Source organism: Bos grunniens, chromosome 5 (genome assembly GCF_055505025.1).
Source record: "Bos grunniens cultivar Pamir isolate PY7600 chromosome 5, Bosgru_T2T1.0, whole genome shotgun sequence".
NCBI classification, from domain to species: domain Eukaryota; kingdom Metazoa; phylum Chordata; class Mammalia; order Artiodactyla; family Bovidae; genus Bos; species Bos grunniens.
Genome location: NC_141169.1, coordinates 71,253,505 through 71,276,438, shown reverse-complemented (window position 1 = coordinate 71,276,438; position 22,934 = coordinate 71,253,505). Strand labels below are relative to the sequence as shown.

Here is a 22,934-nt window from a genome sequence, read left to right as displayed (position 1 = left end):
AGAATCACAAAATTATCTTTGACTATTCTAGCTCAGCCTACTAACTTGCCATTCTGGGCTCTCAGCAATATTAATTTTATAGTTTATATGATACATAGCCATCAAGTACCTTGGTATATTTTACATGCTTGTCATAAATTATTTTATGTGTGTATATCTAGTCTGTCTGAATTTTGAGTTCATATGAAAATTGTATTAATATTATGTAGTCCTCTGAACAATGGTATGATATCTTATTTCTCAAAGTATATTTCATGAAATATCAGTCTTTTGTGATGCTTTGTCCAACAGAGATTCTGTGGTCAAGGTTAAATTTAGGAAGTTTTATTAATACATGCTGTAAGATTTGAGGATTCATAAGATTTTTTAACACTAACCTTTGGCATACTGTCACCCTTACAAGTGCTGAAATCTCATAATTTATGTACCTTTTATTTTACTTTTTTAAGTTGTTTTCACATTTTATCAAAATAATAAAGCTGATTCTGTAATATGACAGACTATTTTATTCCACTTTTCCAGTTGTACAAAAAATTGTGGTTTGATTCAGGCAGGAGTCTTAACTTCCTATTAAGCCAGAAGTCATATATCCTTTGATAATAAACTTGCCTGCTGGTTTACCATATTTCTTAACCTTAGAGAGCTGATAGCAAGGAGGCAAAACAAGATAAGGGCAGTTGCTTAAAGTGAGAAGCTCAGTATAAAATTATGTATAAAATTGGATTGTTTGTTAGACTGAATGTGAATATTTACTATATAAATCCGTCATATAAAAATGTAGCATATAGAGAATATCTTTTCTAAGATTTTTATTTTGCTTCTGTTATATAATTAGCAATGTCCTCAGTAGTATCATTGTAGATCATTATAGTGGACAGATTTCATTATGATCCTAGGTATAAACTCAAAGAATTACCTCAAAGCAAAATTTCTAAAAGCAGAGCATAGTTTTTATTGGTGGTTACTTTCCATACGTATAATTGATTCACCATTATATGTGATATAGAGAAAACTTTATTCTATTTGGATTAAGAAAATCTCGATTTGCTACTTATTAGTTATGTGACCTTGACTAGTTTATTAAATTCTCTTGAGGCTTCAGTTTCTGATCCATAAAATGATAGAGTATAATTTTACCAATAATTTTTTATGAAGCCTAAATGCTAGAATGCAAATGGCTATAGTGAAAAAGAATAATTGGTTATTCCCAAATTGTATCTAATTTGGCAATAAATACCATTGGCAAGGCTCTTTGTTTTAGTATTACTTAACTGAGGAATTAGTGATCAGAATTAAATATAAAATATATACGTAAGATACATATGTTAACATTTAACAAAAATATGCACAATAGAAAATACCAAGTAATTATCACTATAGTAATATAGAATCCTAATTAATAAAACTTGCTGATTACTCCTTGATATAATATTGGCCTGGTTTAGTTTTTATTGATGATTACAAAGTTCTCTGAGCTGTGTTGCAAAATATTTTTACATTTCCATATATATTATTTTTTTGTTTTTGCCTTTAGGCTTATTAGCCACTTGTTTTTTCCACTTATAGATGCTTAATTTTCTTTGTCATAAAAGTTTTGATATTTGCATGCTGTATATTTTGACATCTAGCAGATGTTTATAAAATGAAGAGAATGATTTTTAGATTTGTTAATTGTTTTAACAAGTTTCTTGGTCCTATAAGAAGATAATTCTCCTTGAAGTCTTAAGTGCAAATGGCTATGGTGAGAAAGAATAATGGGTTATTCCCAAATTGTATCTAATTCAGATTACCATTGGCAAGGTTCTTTCCTTATAGTATTACTTAATTGAGAAATTAGTGATTAGAATTAAATATAAAAGATATATGTAAGATACATATATTGACATTTAACAAAAACATGTACAATAGAAAATAGAAGTGATTTTTCATTTTACTATCTTCATTTAATTTTCTTATTTTAAGACTTTTAAAAGTTTATCAAGTTATATTGTCCTTTTAAAAATACTAATAGCATTTTACTAACTTTTATAATAGGATCATAGAACTAAATGGTGGTCAGCCACCTCTTACCTATAAAAGATTCCAGACTCTCATCAGCAAAATGGAACCACTAGAAATACCAGTAGAGACAATTACTTCAGAAGTGATAGAAAAGTGCACAACTCCTCTGTCTGATGACCATGATGAGAAATATGGAGTCCCGTCCCTGGAAGAACTAGGTAGGTGTAAACAATAATACATATGGAGCTTAAGAGTTAATAAACCATTCAGAAAAATCCCACTTCTAATTTGACATGTATTTTGCACTAAAAGAAAAAGAAAGTCTTAAATGAAAAAGTGATTAATCTGTGTATTATTTATGTATGCTATTAATTAATGGTCTATCTGTTATCACCTTAAGATAAATGTCTCAAAGGACAGTGACCATGTTATATATCATCTCTCTGTGAGGACCTATCCAGGGCGTCATTTCATTTTTATGCTGTCAGATTTTTTTCCATTTCCTTTTTTTTTTTAGGTTTTGATACAGATGGCTTACCCTCTGCAGTGTGGCCAGGTGGAGAAACTGAAGCACTTACACGTTTGGAAAGGCATTTGGAAAGAAAAGTATGATAATACAGATGATGTTTATATTGTCAAATTGTCATTTAAAAAATAATTTCACTTTTTTAAAAACAATAAAATAGGCTGTTGAAAAAGGAGGATTAAGAGAAATAATTAAAATAGCACAAATGTAATTGAAAATTAATAACTGTCTTCATTTAAATACCCTTCTTCCTCCTCTTCCAATTATTTACTGTTTAGCTACTATCAGTACTACCCCTCTGTGCTTTCTGTGTAAGCTGGTATCTGATGACTTTAAAGCTAGGATAGAGTTCTTCTGTTTCACATTATCTCAGTGTCAGAAAGACAGGTTGAAGATGCTCTCAACCTTGTGTTAGGAATTTGCCACATGAGGATGACTAAAACAAAAGAATGCTCACTTTTATCTTGTTTTTTATTAAATCTGTCATTTGTGGCTGAAAAAATGAGATTTTATTCCCCAAGGACTATGTAACGTTCTTGAAAAGCTCAATTTCAAACAGTCTTTTAAAATTGGAAAGGCAGTTAGCATAACTTTCTCTGTGTTTTTTTCAGGCTTGGGTGGCAAACTTTGAAAGACCTCGAATGAATGCAAATTCCCTGCTCGCTAGCCCTACTGGACTCAGTCCTTATCTCCGATTTGGTTGTTTGTCATGTCGACTCTTTTATTTCAAACTGACAGATCTCTACAAAAAGGTATTATCTAGAACTGGAGCTTATTTTTAAAAAATACTTTTTACAAAAAAAAAAAATCGCTGATAATACTTCTTTGCTTTTTTAATCTTAGGTGAAGAAGAACAGTTCCCCTCCCCTTTCCCTTTATGGGCAACTATTATGGCGTGAATTTTTCTATACAGCAGCAACAAATAATCCACGCTTTGACAAAATGGAAGGAAACCCCATTTGTGTTCAGATTCCATGGGATAAGAATCCTGAGGCTTTAGCAAAATGGGCAGAAGGACGGACGGGCTTTCCATGGATTGATGCCATCATGACACAGCTTCGTCAGGAGGGCTGGATTCATCATTTAGCCAGACATGCAGTTGCTTGTTTCCTGACACGAGGTGACCTGTGGATTAGTTGGGAAGAAGGAATGAAAGTAAGTGTTCTTCCAACTAATGTAGCATGGCTTTATTTTGAAGAACTCTATACCTTTTATATATATTTATATATATATATATATATATATGCTAAAAGTTGTCTATTATATAGATTCGTTTATAGTCTTATTTCTGTTTTTCAATAGAAAAGCATTTATTTCTTAACTATAGAGGCAACTTTTGGGCATAATCAGATTGGATTAACCTGAAGTCAGTTAACCTGAAGTCATTTCAGTGGCTAAATCAGCCTACCCATCAAGGGAACTCTAAAATTTAATACTCTGGGCTTAGCAGATTGATGTATATTTATAGGTGATCATTTCTGTCACGTAGAAGATTCACCGAAGAGTCTTAGAAATAGCAATCTTTATTTTATAAATTTAAAAATATAAATCATTTTGCCTCACTTCAACACCATAGCTTTTTAGTCTTATTATGTAATGTGATGCATACTACATTTTGTGACATCATCTTATGGGTATATATAAGAGGACTTAAATACGTTTTACCTTCCTATCTATATCATAAATTTCCCCTTTCCATGTTTTCTGATCCCATGTTTTTTTACATCTCTATTTCCTAGCACCAAGTCGTACATGAGGTAGATGCATAGCACACACTTAATGAATTTATAAAAATAATTTAATTCTGTTTCCCTTTTGGATCAAGGAATCCCAAATTTAAATTCCATAACTCTAATTAAATTTTAAAGGTCATTTGTATTTGATTGTTCCCATTATGTAGACCAATGTACCAAGCTTCCAAGTGTTTTTTTTGGTGGTTTATTTGGTAGTATTTTGCTTTCTTGAAAGTGTTTACTACTTTTTTTTTTCCTTTTTTAAAAAATCTTCCAATATCCTAACTTACCCTTTTAAATCAATGACTTGAATAACTTTTCTCTCCCCTTTCCAATAACACTGCCAAGCTTACAATGGTAAATTCTATTCAGAAATTTGTATAGTACTAATATGTTTCTTTCCCTGAAATAACTCATTATAGGATAGAACATAGACAAGGAAACTAACTTTGGAATGTTTAGTTTTATAGTTCAGTCCTAGATTTTCTTTACATTGACTTTTGATCTACAGAGACCTGGAAAATGCTTGCTTTGAGAAATATCTGTGTGCAAACTAATTGATTACTGTTACTTCTGAAGGTATTTGAAGAATTACTGCTTGATGCAGATTGGAGCATAAATGCTGGAAGTTGGATGTGGCTGTCTTGTAGTTCCTTTTTCCAGCAATTCTTTCACTGCTATTGCCCTGTTGGTTTTGGTAGGAGAACAGATCCCAATGGAGACTATATCAGGTAAATCAAGGATGATTATTATTCAGTTTGGAATAGCTAATCCAGGAAGAGCTTGTCATGCTTAAACAACACTTAAGGTATTCCCCACTCCTGATGGGCAGCAGAGATGAGGAAAAGGGTAATAAATCATTTAAATGGTATTGATTTGATTTGGGTCATTCATAGCTAATAAATAGTGTGTTATAATTTGCTTACAGTTCATTTTATTAATAATTTTTCTTCCTTTTCCTAAAAGGCGTTATTTGCCTGTCCTAAGAGGCTTCCCTGCAAAATATATCTATGATCCCTGGAATGCACCAGAAGGTATTCAAAAGGTAGCCAAATGTTTGATAGGAGTTAATTATCCTAAACCAATGGTGAACCATGCTGAGGCAAGCCGTTTGAATATTGAGAGGATGAAACAGATCTATCAGCAGCTTTCACGATACAGAGGACTCGGTATGTCTTAAATGCCTTTGATTTGTTTCTTTAGCAGCTGTTTATGTCCCCATCCTTGAATTTCATCTTGATGATAACTTAATAGGAAATTTTTTCCCTTTAGGTCTTCTTGCTTCAGTGCCATCTAATCCTAATGGGAATGGAGGCCTCATGGGATATTCTCCGGGAGAAAATATCCCAGGTTGTAGCAGCAATGCAAGTAAGTAAAAAGGAAATTTCTATACTTAGTAACATAAAGAGATGAATAATAAAATATATTGTTTATTGTACCTCACTATAATATGTTTTTAAAATTCTATCTAAAATTTGTGTAATAGGTTCCTTGTATATATGCGTACATGTACACACATACACACCCCCTTACTCCATTAGTGACATTTTAGAGCTGGAAATGGCAACTCACTCCAGTGTTCTTGCCTTGAAATCGCATGGACAGAGGAGCCTAGGGGGCTATAGTCCATGGGGTTGCAAAAGGGTCAGACATGACTTAGCGACTGAAAAACAATGGAGATGGAAAATATTGTTACATATAGTGGAATTTGGGTCAAAGATCTTGCAAACTGAATGAGGATAGCAATATTAAGGAAAATGAAACTCAGATGTTATATTTTCAGAATGCCCATGTTTTATTCTCTTTAAGTATATATTAACTATAAGATAATTAATTAAGAAGATCAGAGGCCCTGTGAATGTGGCCAAAGATTTATCATATACATGCATAGCGATGCTAGTCTTTTTGCACATGAGTTTTTCCTTACAAAGCCTGGTCTGTAGTGGTATTCTTTGTGATATATATGTATAGTTATTTGCCACACATATATTCTTAATACATGTGAAGAAGTCAGAATGTATTGGACATTTGAATCATCTCAATTTTCAAATGTTCTAACCAAAAATCAGTTCAGTCACTCAGTCATGTCCGACTCTTTGCAACCCCGTGGACTGCAGCATGCCAGGCTTCCCTGTCTATCACCAACTCCCGGAGCTTACTCAAACTCATGTCCATTGAGTCGGTGATGCCATCCAACCATCTCATCCTTTGTTGTCCCCTTTTCCTCCTGCCTTCAATCATTCCCAGCATCAGGGTCTCTTCAAATTAGTCCATTCATCATATCAAGTGGCCAAAGTATTGGAGTTTCAGCTTCAGCATCAGTCCTTCCAGTGAATATTCCTTCCAGTGAATATTCAGGGCTGATTTCCTTCAGGATGGACTGGTTGGATCTCCTTGCAGTCCAAGGGACTCTCAAGAGTCTTCCCCAACATCACAGTTCAAAAGCATCAATTCTTCGGCGCTCAGCCTTCTTCACAGTCCAACTCTCACATCCATACATGACCACTGGAAAAACCATAGCCTTGACTAGACAGACCTTTGTTGCAAAGTAATGTTTCTGCTTTTTAATATGCTGTCTAGGTTCATCATAGCTTTTCTTCCAAAGAGCAAGCATCTTTTAATTTCATGGCTGCAGTCACCATCTGCAGTGATTTTGGAGCCCCCCAAAATAAAGTCTCTCACTTTCCATTGTTTCCCCATCTATTTGCCATGAAGTGATGGGACCAGATGCCATGATCTTAGTTTTCTGAATGTTGAGTTTTAAGCCAACTTTTTCAGTCTCCTCTTTCACTTTCATCAAGAGGCTCTTTATATCTTCTTCTCTTTCTGCCATAAAGCGTGGTATCACTGCATATCTGAAGTTATTGATATTTCTCCCAGCAACTTGATTCTAGCTTGTGCTTCATTCAGTCTAGCATTTCTCATGATATGCAGAGTACATAAGTTAAATAAGCAGGTGACAATATACAGCCTTGATGTACTCCTTTCCTGATTTGGAACCAGTCTGTTGTTCCATGTCCAGTTTTAATCTGCATACAGATTTCTCAGGAGGCAGGTCAGGTGGTCTGGTATTCCCATCTCTTTCAGAGTTTTCCACAGTTTGTTGTGATCCACACAGTCAAAGGCTTTGGCATAGTCAGTAAAGCAGAAGTAAGATGTTTGTCTGGAATTCTCTTGCTTTTTCTGTGATTCAACGGATGTTGGCAATTTGATCTCTGGTTCCTCTGCCTTTTATAAAACCAGCTTGAACATCTGGAAGTTCACGGTTCACATACTGTTGAAGCCTGGCTTGGAGAATTTTGAGCATTACTTTGCTATTGTGTGAGATGAGTTCAATTGTGCAGTAATTTGAGCATTCTTTGGCATTGCCTTTCTTTGGGATTGGAATTAAAACAGACCTTTTCCAGTCCTGTAGCCACTGCTGAGTTTTCCAGATTTGCTGGCATATTGAATGCAGCACCTTATAACAGCAACATCTTTTAGGATTTGAAATAGCTTAATTGGAATTCCATCACCTCCACTAGCTTTGTTCGTAGTGTTGCTTCCTAAGGCCCACTTGACTTCACATTGCAGGATGTCTGACTCTAGGTGAGTGAGCACATCATCGTGGTTATCTGGGTCATGAAGATCTTTTTTGTAGAGTTCTTCTGTGTATTCCTGCCACCTCTTCCTATTATCTTCTGCTTCTGTTAGGTCCATACCATTTCTGTCCTTTATTGTGCCCATCTTTGCATGAAATGTTCCCTTGGAATCTCTAATTTTCTTGAAGAGATCTCTAGTCTTTCCCATTCTGTTGTTTCCCTCTATTTCTTTGCATTGATCACTGAGGAAGCCTTTCTTATCTCTTCTTGCTATTCTTTGGAACTCTGCAGTCAGATGAGTATATTTTTCCTTTTCTCCTTTGCCCTTTTCTTCTCTTCTTTTCTCAGCTATTTGTAAGGCCTCCTCAGACAACCATTTTGCCTTTTTGCATCTTTTTCTTGGGGATGGTCTTGATCCCTGCCTCCCGTACAATGTCACGAACCTCCGTCCATAGTTCTTCAGGCACTCTGTCTATCAGATCTAATTCCTTGAATCTATTTGTCACTTCCACTGTTTAATCATAAGGGATTTGATTTAGGTCATACCTGAATGGTCTAGTGGTTTCCCCTAGAAATTAGAAATTTCTTCAATTTCAATCTGAATTTGGCAGTAGGAGTTCATGATCTGAGTCACAGTCAGCTCCCGGTCTTTTTTTTTTTTTTAATGTCAGATACTCAAAATTTGATATTAAGAATAAAATCTTTTAACAAATTGAACTCTTCTGAGTTCAGAAATATTTTGCATATTTTTGAGAGCATCAACACTTAGCTTAGGGTAACAGGAATGAAAGCACTCATCTCTTACTGCCTACTTTTGTGTATGAGGAGATTTTTGCCACATGCTCACAATATCCTGGAGAAATCCCCTGGTGGTGGGATTCTCATTCTGTGATTGGAGAAATAAGCCTAGAAGAGTTAGGTAACTTAACCGAGATCCCACAGTTAGTAAGTAGCTGAGCTAAGACTCAGATCCAAGTCTAACTTGTCCTAAAGTTCATACTCTTTTCTGTATCACTGGACCTCCCCTGTAAATGTAATGCCATGTGTAGTGTTTATAAAACAAAAGATTTTATTATGTGTTTGGCCTACATTCAAATTATTGCTGTTGATGGTAGTGTACTTCAGAAATGTTCTTTTTCAAAGTCTCCTACGATTTAAAATAAACTTTAACAAGGAATCATTTCAAAAGTTCTGTCACATTTCTTACGCAGTTCACAGACTGCCTTTTTTCTCCACACTTGAGTTTTAGGGACAGAAGTTCTGTGAAACACTGAGATAACAGGCAGGCAGCAGAGGGGTAGAAAGCAACACACTCCAGTTACCTAACTAATGGGGGATGATGGCACATACTCTTTCTTAGTTCAAATCTGTATTCATTATTTGAAGTTATCTGCAAAACTAATCATGTTAGCAAGTTAAATTGGAATGATTTAGCTTCACAAATTTATACACACGATGTTTTATGGTAGGATTAATAAATTTGAAAGTAGTCTAATTATGTAAATATTTGCCTATAACACACTTTGTAGCTAGGTACTGTGAGGCTTTCAAAAAACAGAAGACATAAAAGCCACATTGAGCTTGGAGTCTAAATGGGGGTGTGGAAAGAGAAAAAAATAAATGCAGTAAGTGATAAATTGTTAAGATCCTGCCTCCCCATGCAATAGGAAAAAAGGGAGAAGAACACTGAGAGTTAAAGGAACTAGGAAACTTTGCTTGGAAGATGGTGGGGTGGGTAGCACCTTCATCTGTGTCTCCTCCTTGTGTGAACTGTTTAGCTGTCATCTGACAGACATTTATTCTCTTATCTCCAAGGACGTATGTTTTAGATTGGTGCTGAGAAAGAAGGAGGTGAAGAAAGCATGTATATCTTACTGATGCCCTATGTTTTGCCTTCATGATCAAGTGTCTAATCATTGTCATCCAGTAAAGAAATGTTTTTTACAAAATGACTATCAGTGATTTTTCCTTTGAATAGTTAACATTTCTGTGTCCCTAAATTTAAGGACAAGTTAAGTTTTCCTGATTTGGGCATATGATTTTTGGTTCTTAGGAAACATTGTGGATTAATTCTAAAAAAAATAATATAAATACTAAAAATTAGATTTGTAATCTTAATACATACAACTTGGAATTTACTTAAGTGATTTTACTGTCTTTTAAAACTGTCTTTTAAATACTAACAGGTTGTACTCAAGGGAGTGGTATTTTACATTATGCTCATGGAGACAGTCAGCAAACTCATCTATTAAAGCAAGGTAAGAATGAAGCATTCAAGCATATTGTGCTTTTCACCTTTCCTATCTTAAACATACTTTTTTTTTTTTTTTAATGTGTAGGAAGAAGCTCCACAGGCGCTGGTCTTGGCAGTGGGAAACGTCCTAGTCAGGAAGAGGACACGCAGAGTATTGGTCCTAAAGTCCAGCGACAAAGCACTAATTAGGTAAATATTTTAGAGCTTTATTTCTTGCTTAAGCCAGAGTATGTAATCAACATAAATTAAGATAATTTCCGAAATGGAGCTTATCTCTATTTTCAAACCAGAGAATCTGGGGCATACAGTTTTAAAAAATATTTATTTGACTGCTCTGGGTCTTAGTTGCAGCATGTGGGATCTTGAGTTGTGGCATGCTAACTCTTAGCTGTGGCTGTGGGATTTAGATCCCTGGCCAAGGGTCAAACCTGGGCTTCCTCCATTGGGAGTGCAGAGTCTTAACCACTGGTCCACGAGGGAAGTCCCAGGCATAAATTTTTCAATGATTGTTACAAAATCAATTCTGGGACAAGAGAAGTACACCTGTACTGGGCACAGTGCTATACTGTTTTATGTCCTCTGAACTGATGATCTTCAGATCTGAAAAGCTTATGGTGTTCTGCTCAGATTTTTTCTCAGAAAAAGCCAACTTTTTCATTTCCTTCCTATGTGACCATGAGTCTAAAACAATTAAAGTGACTTTTAACTTCTAGTGATATTAATAATATCCCTTTGTGAACTTTTCCTCATATCTTAAGTGTTTATAAATTTATCTATTGTGATAGATCTGAAATCTAAATTATTTCCAGTCTGATAGGTAGCTTTTTTTTTTTTCAATGTTGGTCCTTTTTGAAAATGTCAAAAAGCCATGCCTATATTCAATTCAATTGGTTTTGGAATACTGTTTTATGATTTAAATTTATATGAAAAGATTTCATACAGTGCATTTGCCAGTTAAGACTTTTGTTTCTTCAGTTATCTTGAACTGTTCACATTTTTAAAGTCATTGGTTTTTTAATGTGAACCTAATTAGTCTGTAAATTTCTTGACGATTAGTAAACACTCATCAGATTTTTATCATTCCTTGCAATCAAGCTTTACGCAGTTTTTTTTTTCCTTACATCACAGAAAACATTCAGAAGGAATACTGTTGCAGCTGAAATTGGTGGGGAGTTCAATACTTTTTCAGTTAAATTATTTTAAAATATTCCTCATTGATGGAAAGCAGTTACATATTGAAATGCATTATTTCTAATAACATTTCCATGGTTTTTAACTTTTTAAATGAATTTGACATAGGACAAATGGTAATTTGTATATAAAGAACTTGGTAAAAGAATTTGCTTAATGTAAATATAAATAGTCACAATTAGTATAGACCCATCAATATATTTTTGATAATTTTTCATGTATGGTAAAAATTAAAGTGGCTAACTGATATTCTGATACAAAAAATCAAAGTTTTGAGAGTCAGTGTGGGAAAATAGGTTTTTAGACTTTCTTAAAAGACTTTGTTAAAATTTTAAGACAGAATTTTTCTTGACATCATTGTTTGGTCTAACTTTACACTCTTTGATAATAATGTTTTAAAAAATGTGCATAATCAAAATTAGCAGTTATAGCCTCTGTTAACGTAGATAATATATGTTTTAAAACTTCATGTATGCCTGTTTTGACCCAAAGTTGTGGAAGTATCATATGTTAAGTTCTTTTTGTTCTCCCTTTCTTTGTTCAATTACAGCTAAAGTGTGACTATGTTATTAAAGTATATGCATATACGGAATCTTGTGTACTTGATTTTTTTTTCTTTTAAAAAATTTTTTTGCTTGTTTTAGGTAAGGAGGAGAGCTTTGGTATGTGAGATGTGATCACAGACTAGAAACAGAGTCTGTAAACTACATGTCACCATTCTGAAAGAAGAAACAGCTACTATAATTTAGTAAAATACTTTTCAAAATTATTCTAAGTAAGAGTACTATCTTCTAAATACTTGGTACTTTTAAAAATAAACATATCTATAAGAAAGATTTAAAACCAAAGAGATTTTTTTTCAAGTAATTGGGCTTACAACTGTGAATTAGTCAGTATGGTGTAATAGTTAAGAGTGTGGGCTCTGGATTCGAATGCCTGGTTCTGCCATTTATCGGCTGTGAGATCTTGGACAGTTATTAACCTTTTGTGCCTTCTTTTTTCTCATCTATAAAATGAAGATGAGAATAGTATCTGCTTCATCAGTTCATTGAATTCAGTCGCTCAGTTGTGTCCGACTCTTTGCGACCCCATGGACTGCAACATGCCAGGCTTCCCTGTCCATGACCAACTCTAGTGCCTGGCATGTGGTAAAGATGGTCGATAAATGTTAGCTATAGGGTGGTCATGCTGTGTAGCCCCCTGAATTGTGCAGCGCAGAGTCTGCATAACTGCATGTTGCAACTCTGGTTAGCTGCCAATTATTGTTATCATAACTATTATTAATCTGGTAATTCCATTTTGCTATTCAGGTGTTTGTCTGATTGTATGGTCCTAGAAGTGAATTCTTTAAATACTTAGGGTGGAAAAAACTTTGGGTGGCATTTATTTAAGACAACTGGCATAGCTAAATTGGTCAGTTTCAAGTGTTGGTTACAATGTGCAGGGTTGTGTTGTCATTCCTCATACAATTTTGTGGAGCCCTGGTACTAGCTGCCAGCTCCTTAATGCACATTCCTGCTCCCTCCCTCCTGACCAGTGACTGGCATGCAGTTCTAAGGCCCGACTTCACATTCTGTAACTTCCTTCTCTTTTCTGTGGTGGTAGTTTAGTTGGTAAGTTGTGTCTGACTCTTGCAACCCCATGGACTGTAACCTGCCAGGCTCCTTTGTCCATGGGATTTCCCAGGCAAGAATCCTGGAGTGGGTTGCCATTTCCTTCTCCAGGGGATCTTCCTGACCTAGGTATCAGACCCAGATGTAGGTGACACACTTCAGTTAGTCTGGACCCCAGATCCTAGTATTTCAGGAAAGAGTGCAGTAAAGCCACAAATAATGTGGGTTTTGTGTGGGGGTAACTCAGAGGGAGAAGAGTTACTGGACAAACACTCCCCTACCTCATATATCCTGGAGATCAAAGTTGATCTAGAAACAAGGAGTAAGGATTCTTGCTGCTACTCTGTGGAATTAAAGTACAACTTGTCACCCTCTCAACAAAGGCTGTTGAGCACAAACTAGGTAATAAGGCTAGACTCAAAGATTTGGTTAGCATTTCCCAAGTCCCTGTCATGTGCCAAGCATTGTTGATAGGAAAATTAATTCATCAGTATCCACAGTGAGTTCACTCCACAAGGAGACAGGGCAATCTAGAAGAATTACAGTCCTTTGTGTTAAGGCTGTTTTTAGAAGTATGCACAGTATACTATGAAATACAAAGGGAGGGGCCTAGCGCCCGGGTAAATCACAGCTTTCCTGTTCCCAACTCCACACCCAGCATAGGACAGCTAGCCCAGTTTTGGCACCTTGTCCTTTACATTTAACTCTATTATAGTTGCAGTTAATAGTGTCAGTGGTTGTTAATATCTTTGTCCTCCACCAGAATGTGAACTCCATATTCCCCCTTGTCTGGTGCACTTCTGTGTTGTCATTGCTGCTACAAATGCTTGACACTTAATAGGCATGCCATAAATATGTGTATGGATAAATATGAGAGTAAATGGGACAGACGTTGAGCCTGGCTTTAGGGAGAGATTTGTTTATGAGATTGGAATCACCGGTAATAATCAGAATATAAACCACCAAGCAGTTTATCTGAAAAGGCTAGTATTTGGGTTAAAGTGTCAGGAGGCAGTTTAATTCTTTCAAGTTCTTTAATTCTTCTTTAAAGAAGAATGAGGCACTGTAGCTGACTGCTGGGTTGGCAGGGGACGGGGGACAGGAAGGCTAGATAGGTTCCGAAGAAGTTTCGGGATTTTTTTAAACTAAATTTCTTTTGTAAATTAGTTCTTTATCTGTAGGCTTATTTGGGAAATTCTGAATGGCTACAGCTTAAACATATAGCGGTTTCTGAGTTATTTCTACCTTTTTTTCTTCTCACGGGCTGTGACATTCCCCAAGGGACAAAAAGACAAACTCCAAGTTCTCTAAACTACACAGAGGGCAAAGGCGTGAGAATGCCAGCGACAATAGTTGCTGGCCAAAGCTAAAAAGCCGGTCGGGGTGAACTCCGCCACCCTGCCCCTCCGCGCTGCGTCAGAGGGGTCACGTAGCCTCTGCCTCGCGTCCTGATTGGCTGCGTTGGGGGCTCTGGGCGTGTCTGCGGGTTCACAGGTGGCCGGGTCAGCGCTGTTGTGGGGAATTGGCCGGCGGCTGGAGACCTGGAACTCGTGCCGTGTACAGAGCGGACACTTGACAGGTGAGTCGTCCCGGTCCTGCACACCTATGGGTGCTCGCCGCTGCAGTCTGGAGTTGGGAGCTGCCCACCATGAAGACAGACTCCCCGTCAGCTGCCTCAGCTCCGCCTGGCTGGCCAGGGTGCTGGTGGACGCCGGGGCGCAGCCGGCCGGAAATTTTTCTTAGCGCATGCCCCACATGACGGATGTGTGGTTTTCGGTCTCTCCCCAACACCGTCTTCCTTGGGCCCTCGTTTTTTCTTTTTTACAAACTGGGGTTAATTTCAAACTGAGCAGATCATATGTGTTGTCACAGTCGAGCTTAATTACTAGTGTTCGTCGAGTGGGCCGTTATTATGAAAATTGTGCATATTACAGAAGTGGGTTTCACGCCCCCCAAAATGCTTAAGAAAAATGAAGCATCAGAAAAATAGCCCACGTTGTGATTTAACAAATATTTACCTGGATTATTACTATGGGCAGAGCACGGGGCCAGGAGCAGGCTCGAGCTAAGCTTTTGGGTTTGAATGCGGGATCTGGTCTTTTTTTAGCTGAGCGACCTTGGGGTACTTTACTTTGACCTGTTAACTCATCTTTAATATAGGTTGTTGTGATGACTTAATGAGTTTCTGAATACTCTGATTCATGGTGTTAATCTTCACAATCACCCAGTTTGTAACCTTGACAAACACTGAATGTTGCCACTTTCCTGATGCTCAAACTGAGGCACAGAAAAGTGACTTCCCCAAGTCGTAACACAACTAATGATCCAGAACTAGGCCGAGGCAGCCCACAGCTTTACCCACTACTTTAAGTTGTAGTGCACTTGGTTTGTGGCTGCTTTTCCATTGACAGATACTTTGTTTATCTGTGGACCAAGTTCTTTGCTGGGTACAGGGGATAAAGTAGAACTGCACTCAGACCCTGTCTGCCAGATGTTTGTAATCTGGTGCAGGTTATTCATAGTTAGACTGCAGGGTGCTCACAAATCCTGCTAAAGTTGTTTGCAAAATGTTGTGAGTATAGGTCCTTTTTTTTTTTTGGAAAGAGAGCCTCTGACTCACACCATATTCTCTGATGGGTCTGTGATCCAAAGATATGAAGAATGTTTTAGCAGAAGAGCTAGTGCCTAGCGTAATGTCTGTCACAGAGAATGAGCTAAACAAACAAACCCCAAAAAACTGGTTGAAAGAATGAAGAACTTACAGGAGTATAAGTGCCACAGTAGGGTCAAGAGCAGCGTGTTGGGGAAGAGCACACACGAAAGTCATCTGCCCAGGCATGCATCCTAGAGTCAGCAGTGCCAGTCAGGCGAAAGGTAGAGAAGCATTTTATCATAGGAACAGGGCAGTAAACCATCCCTGTCCTCATGGAGAGTGAGACAGAAATCACACATGAACAGCTGCAGCTATGACAAGTGGCATTCCCTGGTGGCTCAGATGGTAAAGAATCAGCCTGCAATGCAGAGACCTGGATTCATTCCCTGGGTTGGGAAGATCCCCTGGAGGAGGGCATGGCAACTCACTCCAGTATTCTTGCCTAGAGAATCCCCATGGACAGAGGAGCCTGGCAGGCTACAGTCCATGGGGTTGCAAAGAGTTGGACACAACTGAGCAACTAAGCACACAGAGGAACAGTCCACGGTGCCAAGACAGCCTATCTGGCACCTCATCTTTTCACGAAGGGCAGAAAACCTTCCCTGAGAAAGTGACACTTAGACAGGAGGATTGTGGGCATGGGGAACAGCTCTCAGTCTTTAGAGACCCTGTGATGGGAACAGGTAGAGCGCCAAGGGCTGAAAGGGGGTTGGTACAGTTAAGTGTAGGCAGTGGGGGACAGGAGATTTTGGTGATGACAGAGCCTAAGACACAGAGGCCTTAAAGGCCACGGTAAAGTAGACATTTACTTTATGTCTCTATCCTAAAGTGTGATTGAGAAGTTTATTGCAGGGAAGTGACAAGATTACATTTTGAGAAGCTGGAATGAAGTTTCTGTGGATTAACAAGCCCTGGATAAGGACAGGATCTCTGAGGAGAAACTCTTAAGGTAAGAAGAGGAGTGCCTAGAACCAAGCCTTGAAGATGAGCCTGCAGAGAAGACAGATAAAGGGTGGTCAGAAACAGAGGAAGGAAGGAGGACCAGGGGAGTGGGAAGTCTTGAAAGTCAGGTATGAGTTATTTCCCAAAGAAAGTGGTCACCTGTGCTGAAAGCTGCAGATGCCAAAAGAGGAATTAAAACTACTCATTGGCTTTAATCACATGAAAGTTGTCTTTATTGGAAGTTATGTAAATGGGAAGAGAGGAAATGAAGAGAAAGGCTGTGTAAGAATTAACTGAGGGGAAGAGAAAAATAATTTTAGCTGGAGGGGCAGTGAGAGAAGGAGCCATTGAGGTGAAGGATGGGAACCTGAGAGAGGAGGATTCAACTGAAGAGTGAATACATGAGAAAGAAGGGCTCTAGAGATCTCAGGCTAGAGAGGCTGGGATGAGCACAAGACCAGGAATTATCTGGAAGATGAAAGGTGTGACTCTAGGGAAAGGGGAACAGCAGAAGGTTTATGTTTGGTGTGGTGAACTGCACTCCTTTTTTTGTACTAGTTAGACACAAGGGTATTGGGTTGATAGTGAGAGAGAGAATGGGTGTTGGGGGAAGCTGAGGTCTGAGCTGAGATTTGACATCCTTGTGAGGGGTGTGAAAGAATGAGCTGACTAGAGATTGTTTTAGGATGGTCTAGCAGAGGGAGCCAAGTATGAAGCAAAGGCCGGAAATTAGCCACTTGGCTCCTTTGGGGAATTGCAAAAATAGTAGGGGGAGTGCCACCTACTATTTTTGCTAGGTGGCACTAGTGATAAACTCACCTGCCAGTGCAGGAGATGTAAGAGACACGGGTTCCATCTCTTGAGTGGGGAAGATCCCCTGGAGGAGGGCATGGCAACCCACTCCAGTATTCTTGCCTGGAGAATCCCATGGACAGAGGAGCCTGGCGGGCTACAGTCCATAGGGTCACAAAGAGTCAATACGACTAAAGTAACTTAGCACGCACGCACAAGGATGCAGGCTAGCTAGAAACAGAAGCTACATTTAATACGACATAACGAAGGAAACATCACAAATCATGGGGAAGGAAAGGATTGTTTAAAAATGGTGCTTAGATATAGCTAAACTATTGATAAAGTCTATTTACATTCTCAGCTCACAGCCAGAAATTTCAAATGAATTAAAGGAGCTGGCTTTTAAGATTCAAACAGTAATATAGAAGGAAATAGGGATGAATTTTTATCTTCTCATCTGATGCATAAAAGCAGTAGGAATCCTAAAGGAAAGGGATACTTCCCTGACTCTTTGACCAATTAAAATTAACTGATTTGTCCTAACACATGCTATACTATGCTAAGTGAAATAAGCCATGGTCACCATGACAGTCCACAGCTAATATGATTTCCGATGACTTCACCGGGCAGTCACATGGTATTCCTTGTTTTACCTGGCTGAGACTTAATTCTGGATTTATAAAAAAAGATTGTCACAAATTCTCATAAAATAGTATTATATTTATTAACTCATTTTTAAACAAAACAAAATCAGTGGCTTATTTTGGATAATAGCTATTCAGCAAAAAATACAATATAAAATTAAAATTGACTCTCCCCCTCAAAAAGTATTTGCTTTACCTAGACATCAACTTTAAAATATAAAAAACATTAAAAAAAAAAAAAGAGTGTGTGTATAAATGTACATGCCCTAGACAGAAACAGAGTTGTAAGAAACGAAATTTTTGTCAAAATAACATTTGAAGTCTGTGAATCTTTGAACTCCCTGTGGTTTTGCTACTGATCTGTTAAATGGAAATAACTACTTCACAAGTTGTTGCAAAGTTCAAAGAGGGTATTTATTAAGTTTAAGATGGGAAGCAGTATATGACAGTTACTTCATCAGTTATTTAAACAGTTCTGTTTAATACTCCACATGAGTAGTTTACCTGTATGATCTGTCCATTTTATTTCCGTGCTTAGTATTTGTAGCTCAGGTTTGTGTTTGTATTCTAAGAGAACCTGTATTTTCTTTCTTACAGGTATGATTTGTACATTTGGAGTCTCAGGACGGTGGCAATTAGCCAGTGGATTGCAGCCATGTTGTGGAAGTTGCTGATGAGATCCCAGCCCTGCAGACTCTGTTCTTTCCGAAAAAGGCTATCAGCTCCAAAATACAGACCTTTTCTAGCATTCTTCACCTGTACAACTGATAGTCAGTCAAAGAAAGAAAATAAAAAGACAGTAGAAAAGCTCTTTAAATTGTCAGTTGACATCAGGAAAATTCGAAGATTAAAAGGCTGGGTACTTCTGGAGGATGAAACCTATGTTGAAGAAATTGCAAATATTTTACAACAGCTGGGTGCCAGTGAGACTGCTGTAGCCAGTATCTTGGAACGCTGCCCAGAAGCAATTATCTGCAGTCCAACTGCTGTTAACACCCAAAGAGAACTCTGGCAGTTGGTCTGTAAAAACGAGGAAAAGTTAGTCAAGTTAATAGAACAGTTTCCAGAATCTTTCTTTACTGTTAAAGACCAGGAAAACCGGAAGCTGAATATTCAGTTCTTTCAAGAGTTGGGACTCAAAAATGTGGTCATTAGCAGATTTTTGACTACTGCATCTAATATTTTTCATAATCCTATTGAGAAGAATAAGCAAATGATAAAGATTCTCCAAGAGAGTTATCTAAATTTAGGTGGGTCCGAGGCCAACATGAAAGTTTGGCTTCTAAAATTGTTAAGCCAAAACCCATTTATTTTGTTAAATTCTTCTGCAGCTATAAAGGAAACACTAGAATTTTTCCAGAAGCAGGGTTTCACAAACTTTGAAATTCTCCAGCTTCTCTCCAAACTCAAAGGATTTCTTTTTCAGCTTTGCCCAAGAAGTATACAGAACAGTATGTCTTTCTCTAAAAATGCTTTTAAATGTACTGATCATGACCTGAAGCAATTGGTTTTGAAATGTCCTGCCCTTTTGTATTACTCTGTTCCAGTTTTGGAGGAGAGAATTCAGGGATTATTGAAAGAAGGAATTTCCATAGCTCAGATAAGAGAGACACCAATGGTTCTTGAATTAACACCACAAATAGTACAATACAGGATAAGGAAACTGAATTCCTTAGGCTATGGAATAAAGGATGGACATCTAGCAAATATAAATGGAACAAAAAAAGAATTTGAGGCTAACTTTGGTAAAATTCAGGCCAAAAAAGGAAGGCCATTATTTAACCCTGTGGCACCATTAAATGTTGAAGAGTAACTTGCTTACTGATGTTGCTTCTTTTTACCAGTGCAGAGTGAAACCAAGTAGCAAAAACTTAAGTGATTCAGGAATATTGTGGGTACCAGTAATTTTAAGAACCTGTGTAGCTTCTGAGTTGTGTTTAAATTACCTCTTAAGTACATGATCTCTGACTCAGCTGCTATACTTGAAAATATAAATTGCATTTATTTTAATAAAGTTTGTAATTTTTCCTTGAGCTATTTAAAACAAAAACAAAAACTACTATTAAATGGTACAAGTGTGATATTTTGTAAGTGAATAGTTTTAGAAACTGAAAAGTGCACTCTTCATTCAAATTATGGATACATTTTTATTGATATAGCACATTTCATCTGGGATGCAGACCCAGTCTTCTTTCTTACCACCAGCTCTGAAACATCACTCCACTATGGTCTGAATCCTGTAGTTAGTGTTTGGTGAAACATTACCAAATTTCTAAAACGTTTTGGTGTAGGAGGTTGATTTTATCTCCAGGTTGGAATAGGTATCTTTGAGAACCAAGTATTACCCATCATAAGGAATAGTTAGAACTTATTTATATGGTCAGTTTGTTTAAAATTGACGGTTTTATTTCATAAAACACTTCTGTGTGCGTGTATTACTCTCCCCTTTTTACAGATGAGGAATCAAGCTTAGAGAACCATCCAGCTGCTAAGTGCCAGAGCCCAGATTTACTGAGATCTCTCTTCTGTTCAAACCTTGTGAACAGAAAAAGGATTGCTTATGAGTTGGCATAAGAAAAAGTTACCCCTACCTGACATGCTACAAGAGTGAGTACCAACTACAAATTCAGGAGTTTTTATGAAATCGTCTCTGTAAAATTCCTTAAATTTAAAATGATCTAATTCATATTCATTTTAAGTACAGCTTTTAAGGAAACCAAGAATCCAGGTCTGACTGTAACATATGAAAGGTTAAGTGTGTGATGGTTGGTACTGATTTTATTTAGGTTTTAAGTTTCTAAGTTTTGTTTCAAGATAAGTATTACCCACATAGACTGGCTCACTTTCAGCAGTGGAGTTTGAACTATGTAACAAATACACAAACAATTGACTCTTGACACTCAAACATGTGCAGTGTATGTGCAAGGCCCTTAAGTAATGAAAAATTATGAAAAATGTAGACCACATCTTCACTTTATTTCTTCATTCAGCAAATGCAAGTAACCCTTACTGTCCAAATCTGTTCAGTTCCTTAGTTAGGAGACTGAAAGGTATCTCTTTGCAGCATCTACTAAGTGCTAGGCATGTTGTGCTTTACAACTCTAAAGAGCTGAGAGTACCATTGTTTATTGTTCTAGCAGATGAGGACACTTAGGCACAGAGAGGCTAAGTCACTCATTCAAAGTCGTACAGAAATGTTTGCTCAAGGGGAGCATGGCAGCCAGTACAGTCAGGGCAGAGTTAAGTGATGGTCAGAGTGACACAAGATGAACAGCACAGGTCTAAGGAACAGGATCTCATTCTAAATGTGATGGGAAGTCCTTTGGCAGATTTTTGTTTATGCTTGCTGCCCTGACAGAATTATCAGCAGTGTTCTCTTTCACTGTCAAAAGTGTCTCAGTTTGAAATGCATTATTCATTATATGGTCTCCTTGGTAATTATCGATGTCAATCTTGAGATGCCCAACTTGAGCAGAGTTTTCAAACAGAAAAATAGTTAAGTCTGGAGTTGTGAGAAATCAGGACTGGAGATAGATACCTGGAGATCATCTGCTTATCTGCTACAGCTCTAGATGAGACTGCCCAGAAAGAGGATAAATTTGTAGTAGCGGCAGACCAGGTCTAGAATGGGTTGACCAGAGTAAGTCTGCCAAGAGAAAAGGACATTTTCAATAATATCGAATGCCATGGGGAGGTCAGCTAAGATAAGAAATGACCAGTGGATCTGGAAATCATTGGTTGGCCCTGTCAAGAGTGATTCTGGTGGAATGAGACAGGTAAGAAGGCAACTGGAGTGGGTTGAGAGAACAGGAGATGAGAGTCAGGGACTATATCATTTTTCAAGAAATTTTGCTGTAAATGGAAGCAGAAAATGGAGGTAATGAGATTGAGTAATTTTTCTTTAAAGAAAGGAAATACTGGAATATGTTTATATGTCAGTGGGTATGACCCAAGGAGAAAGAGATGGATGATAGGTGGAAAACGAATTAATACTAAGGATTAAAGTCCTTGAGGAAGTGAAAGTGGGCTTTACTTTGGATAAGAGCAGAGACATTTGTTCTGGCCCATGCCCAGCCCACAGAGCATTGGGAACACATGCAGGCAGGTTGGAGGAGTGTGCATTGTGAGAGGCAGAAGAGTTGCTGTCTGGTTGCCTCTTTTTACAGATTTAGAATAGGAGAAAGCGAGTACAGCAGGAGGGGTAGGAAGCAGGGGAATGAAAGTCATTTTGAGGAGTAGGGAAGTGAACAAACTAAGAAAGTTTAGCAGAGTTGAGTAGCCTTGTGTGCTTTGTGGCCATTAATGTAAAAAGCTTTGTGTAAAAACCAATGCAATATTATAAGACAGTTATCCTTCAATTAAATAAATAAAAACTTTTGTCAGTACACTAGCAAACCAGAGGCAGTTGTGGTTATAAAAATACATTTGTAGCTTAGTCTAACTAGAAAAGTTTTAAAAAAATCCACATTCATGGTCAAACATGCAGTATACCAGCTTTATCTTCCTTTAGACCAAATCCTAGTCCATTACTTTTTAGCCCATGAACCTCTGCTTTTTTCCATTCTTGCATTCTTAACCCAGATCTTCCTACAAGTAAAATTTTAGATACTCAAAATCAACAACATAGCAGGGGGAGATACCCTTACATAAAACACTAGAGTCAAAATTTCATTTCCTCTGTGGAAAAAAAGGCTCTAACAACAAATTACATTATTCCCTTTAAACAATTTATGTATAAATTCATTTCTGTGGCAGAATGCAATTAGCTGCCAAATAAATATGATCACCCAGAAGATTTGAAGTGAGCTCAAATCACACAGCTTGGTAAACCAAGCATACAGGCAGCACTACAGCAGCAGAATGAAGGACCAGTTATTGAGCAGTGCCCTCTGTTTCTGGACATATGCCGGAGACGTTGTGACTGACACTAATTCAAGCGTTATGGGAAACTCAGCTAACATTGGAGGTTAGCTTGTTCCATATTTGTACAAATGGAATACAGAT

The 22,934-nt window shown here is 37.5% G+C and overlaps 2 protein-coding genes across 7 annotated transcripts in view; both read left to right on the top strand.

Annotated features, from left to right (window-relative positions):
• Positions 1-12,129, top strand: part of CRY1 (cryptochrome circadian regulator 1) — a 95,777-nt gene extending 83,648 nt beyond the window's left edge. The window contains exons 4-13 of one of the 4 annotated variants that reach the window (XM_086401157.1): positions 2,035-2,219; positions 2,519-2,607; positions 3,139-3,279; positions 3,371-3,682; positions 4,840-4,991; positions 5,227-5,429; positions 5,533-5,628; positions 10,028-10,099; positions 10,181-10,284; positions 11,931-12,129. In XM_086401157.1, coding sequence (XP_086257283.1) covers positions 2,035-2,219; positions 2,519-2,607; positions 3,139-3,279; positions 3,371-3,682; positions 4,840-4,991; positions 5,227-5,429; positions 5,533-5,628; positions 10,028-10,099; positions 10,181-10,284 — 1,354 coding nt within the window. In that variant the 3' untranslated portion in view covers positions 11,931-12,129. Of the gene's footprint in view, positions 1-2,034; positions 2,220-2,518; positions 2,608-3,138; positions 3,280-3,370; positions 3,683-4,839; positions 4,992-5,226; positions 5,430-5,532; positions 5,629-10,027; positions 10,100-10,180; positions 10,285-11,200 lie in introns of all 4 variants that reach the window. The other 3 variants (XM_086401158.1, XM_086401161.1, XM_086401160.1) reach the window with 3 other exon arrangements.
• Positions 12,130-14,395: 2,266 nt separating this feature from the next.
• MTERF2 (mitochondrial transcription termination factor 2) lies at positions 14,396-20,011 on the top strand. 3 transcript variants are annotated; one of them, XM_086401162.1, is made up of 3 exons: positions 14,396-14,478; positions 16,405-16,501; positions 18,528-20,011. In XM_086401162.1, the coding sequence occupies exon 3, from the start codon at positions 18,586-18,588 to the stop codon at positions 19,741-19,743; it is 1,158 nt and encodes a 385-aa protein (XP_086257288.1). In that variant the 5' UTR covers positions 14,396-14,478; positions 16,405-16,501; positions 18,528-18,585; the 3' UTR covers positions 19,744-20,011. The 3 variants fall into 3 exon arrangements, with proteins under 3 accessions (XP_086257288.1, XP_086257289.1, XP_086257291.1); XM_086401163.1 differs by having other exon boundaries at positions 16,382-16,501; XM_086401165.1 differs by lacking the exon at positions 16,405-16,501.
• The last annotated feature ends 2,923 nt before the right edge of the window (positions 20,012-22,934 follow it).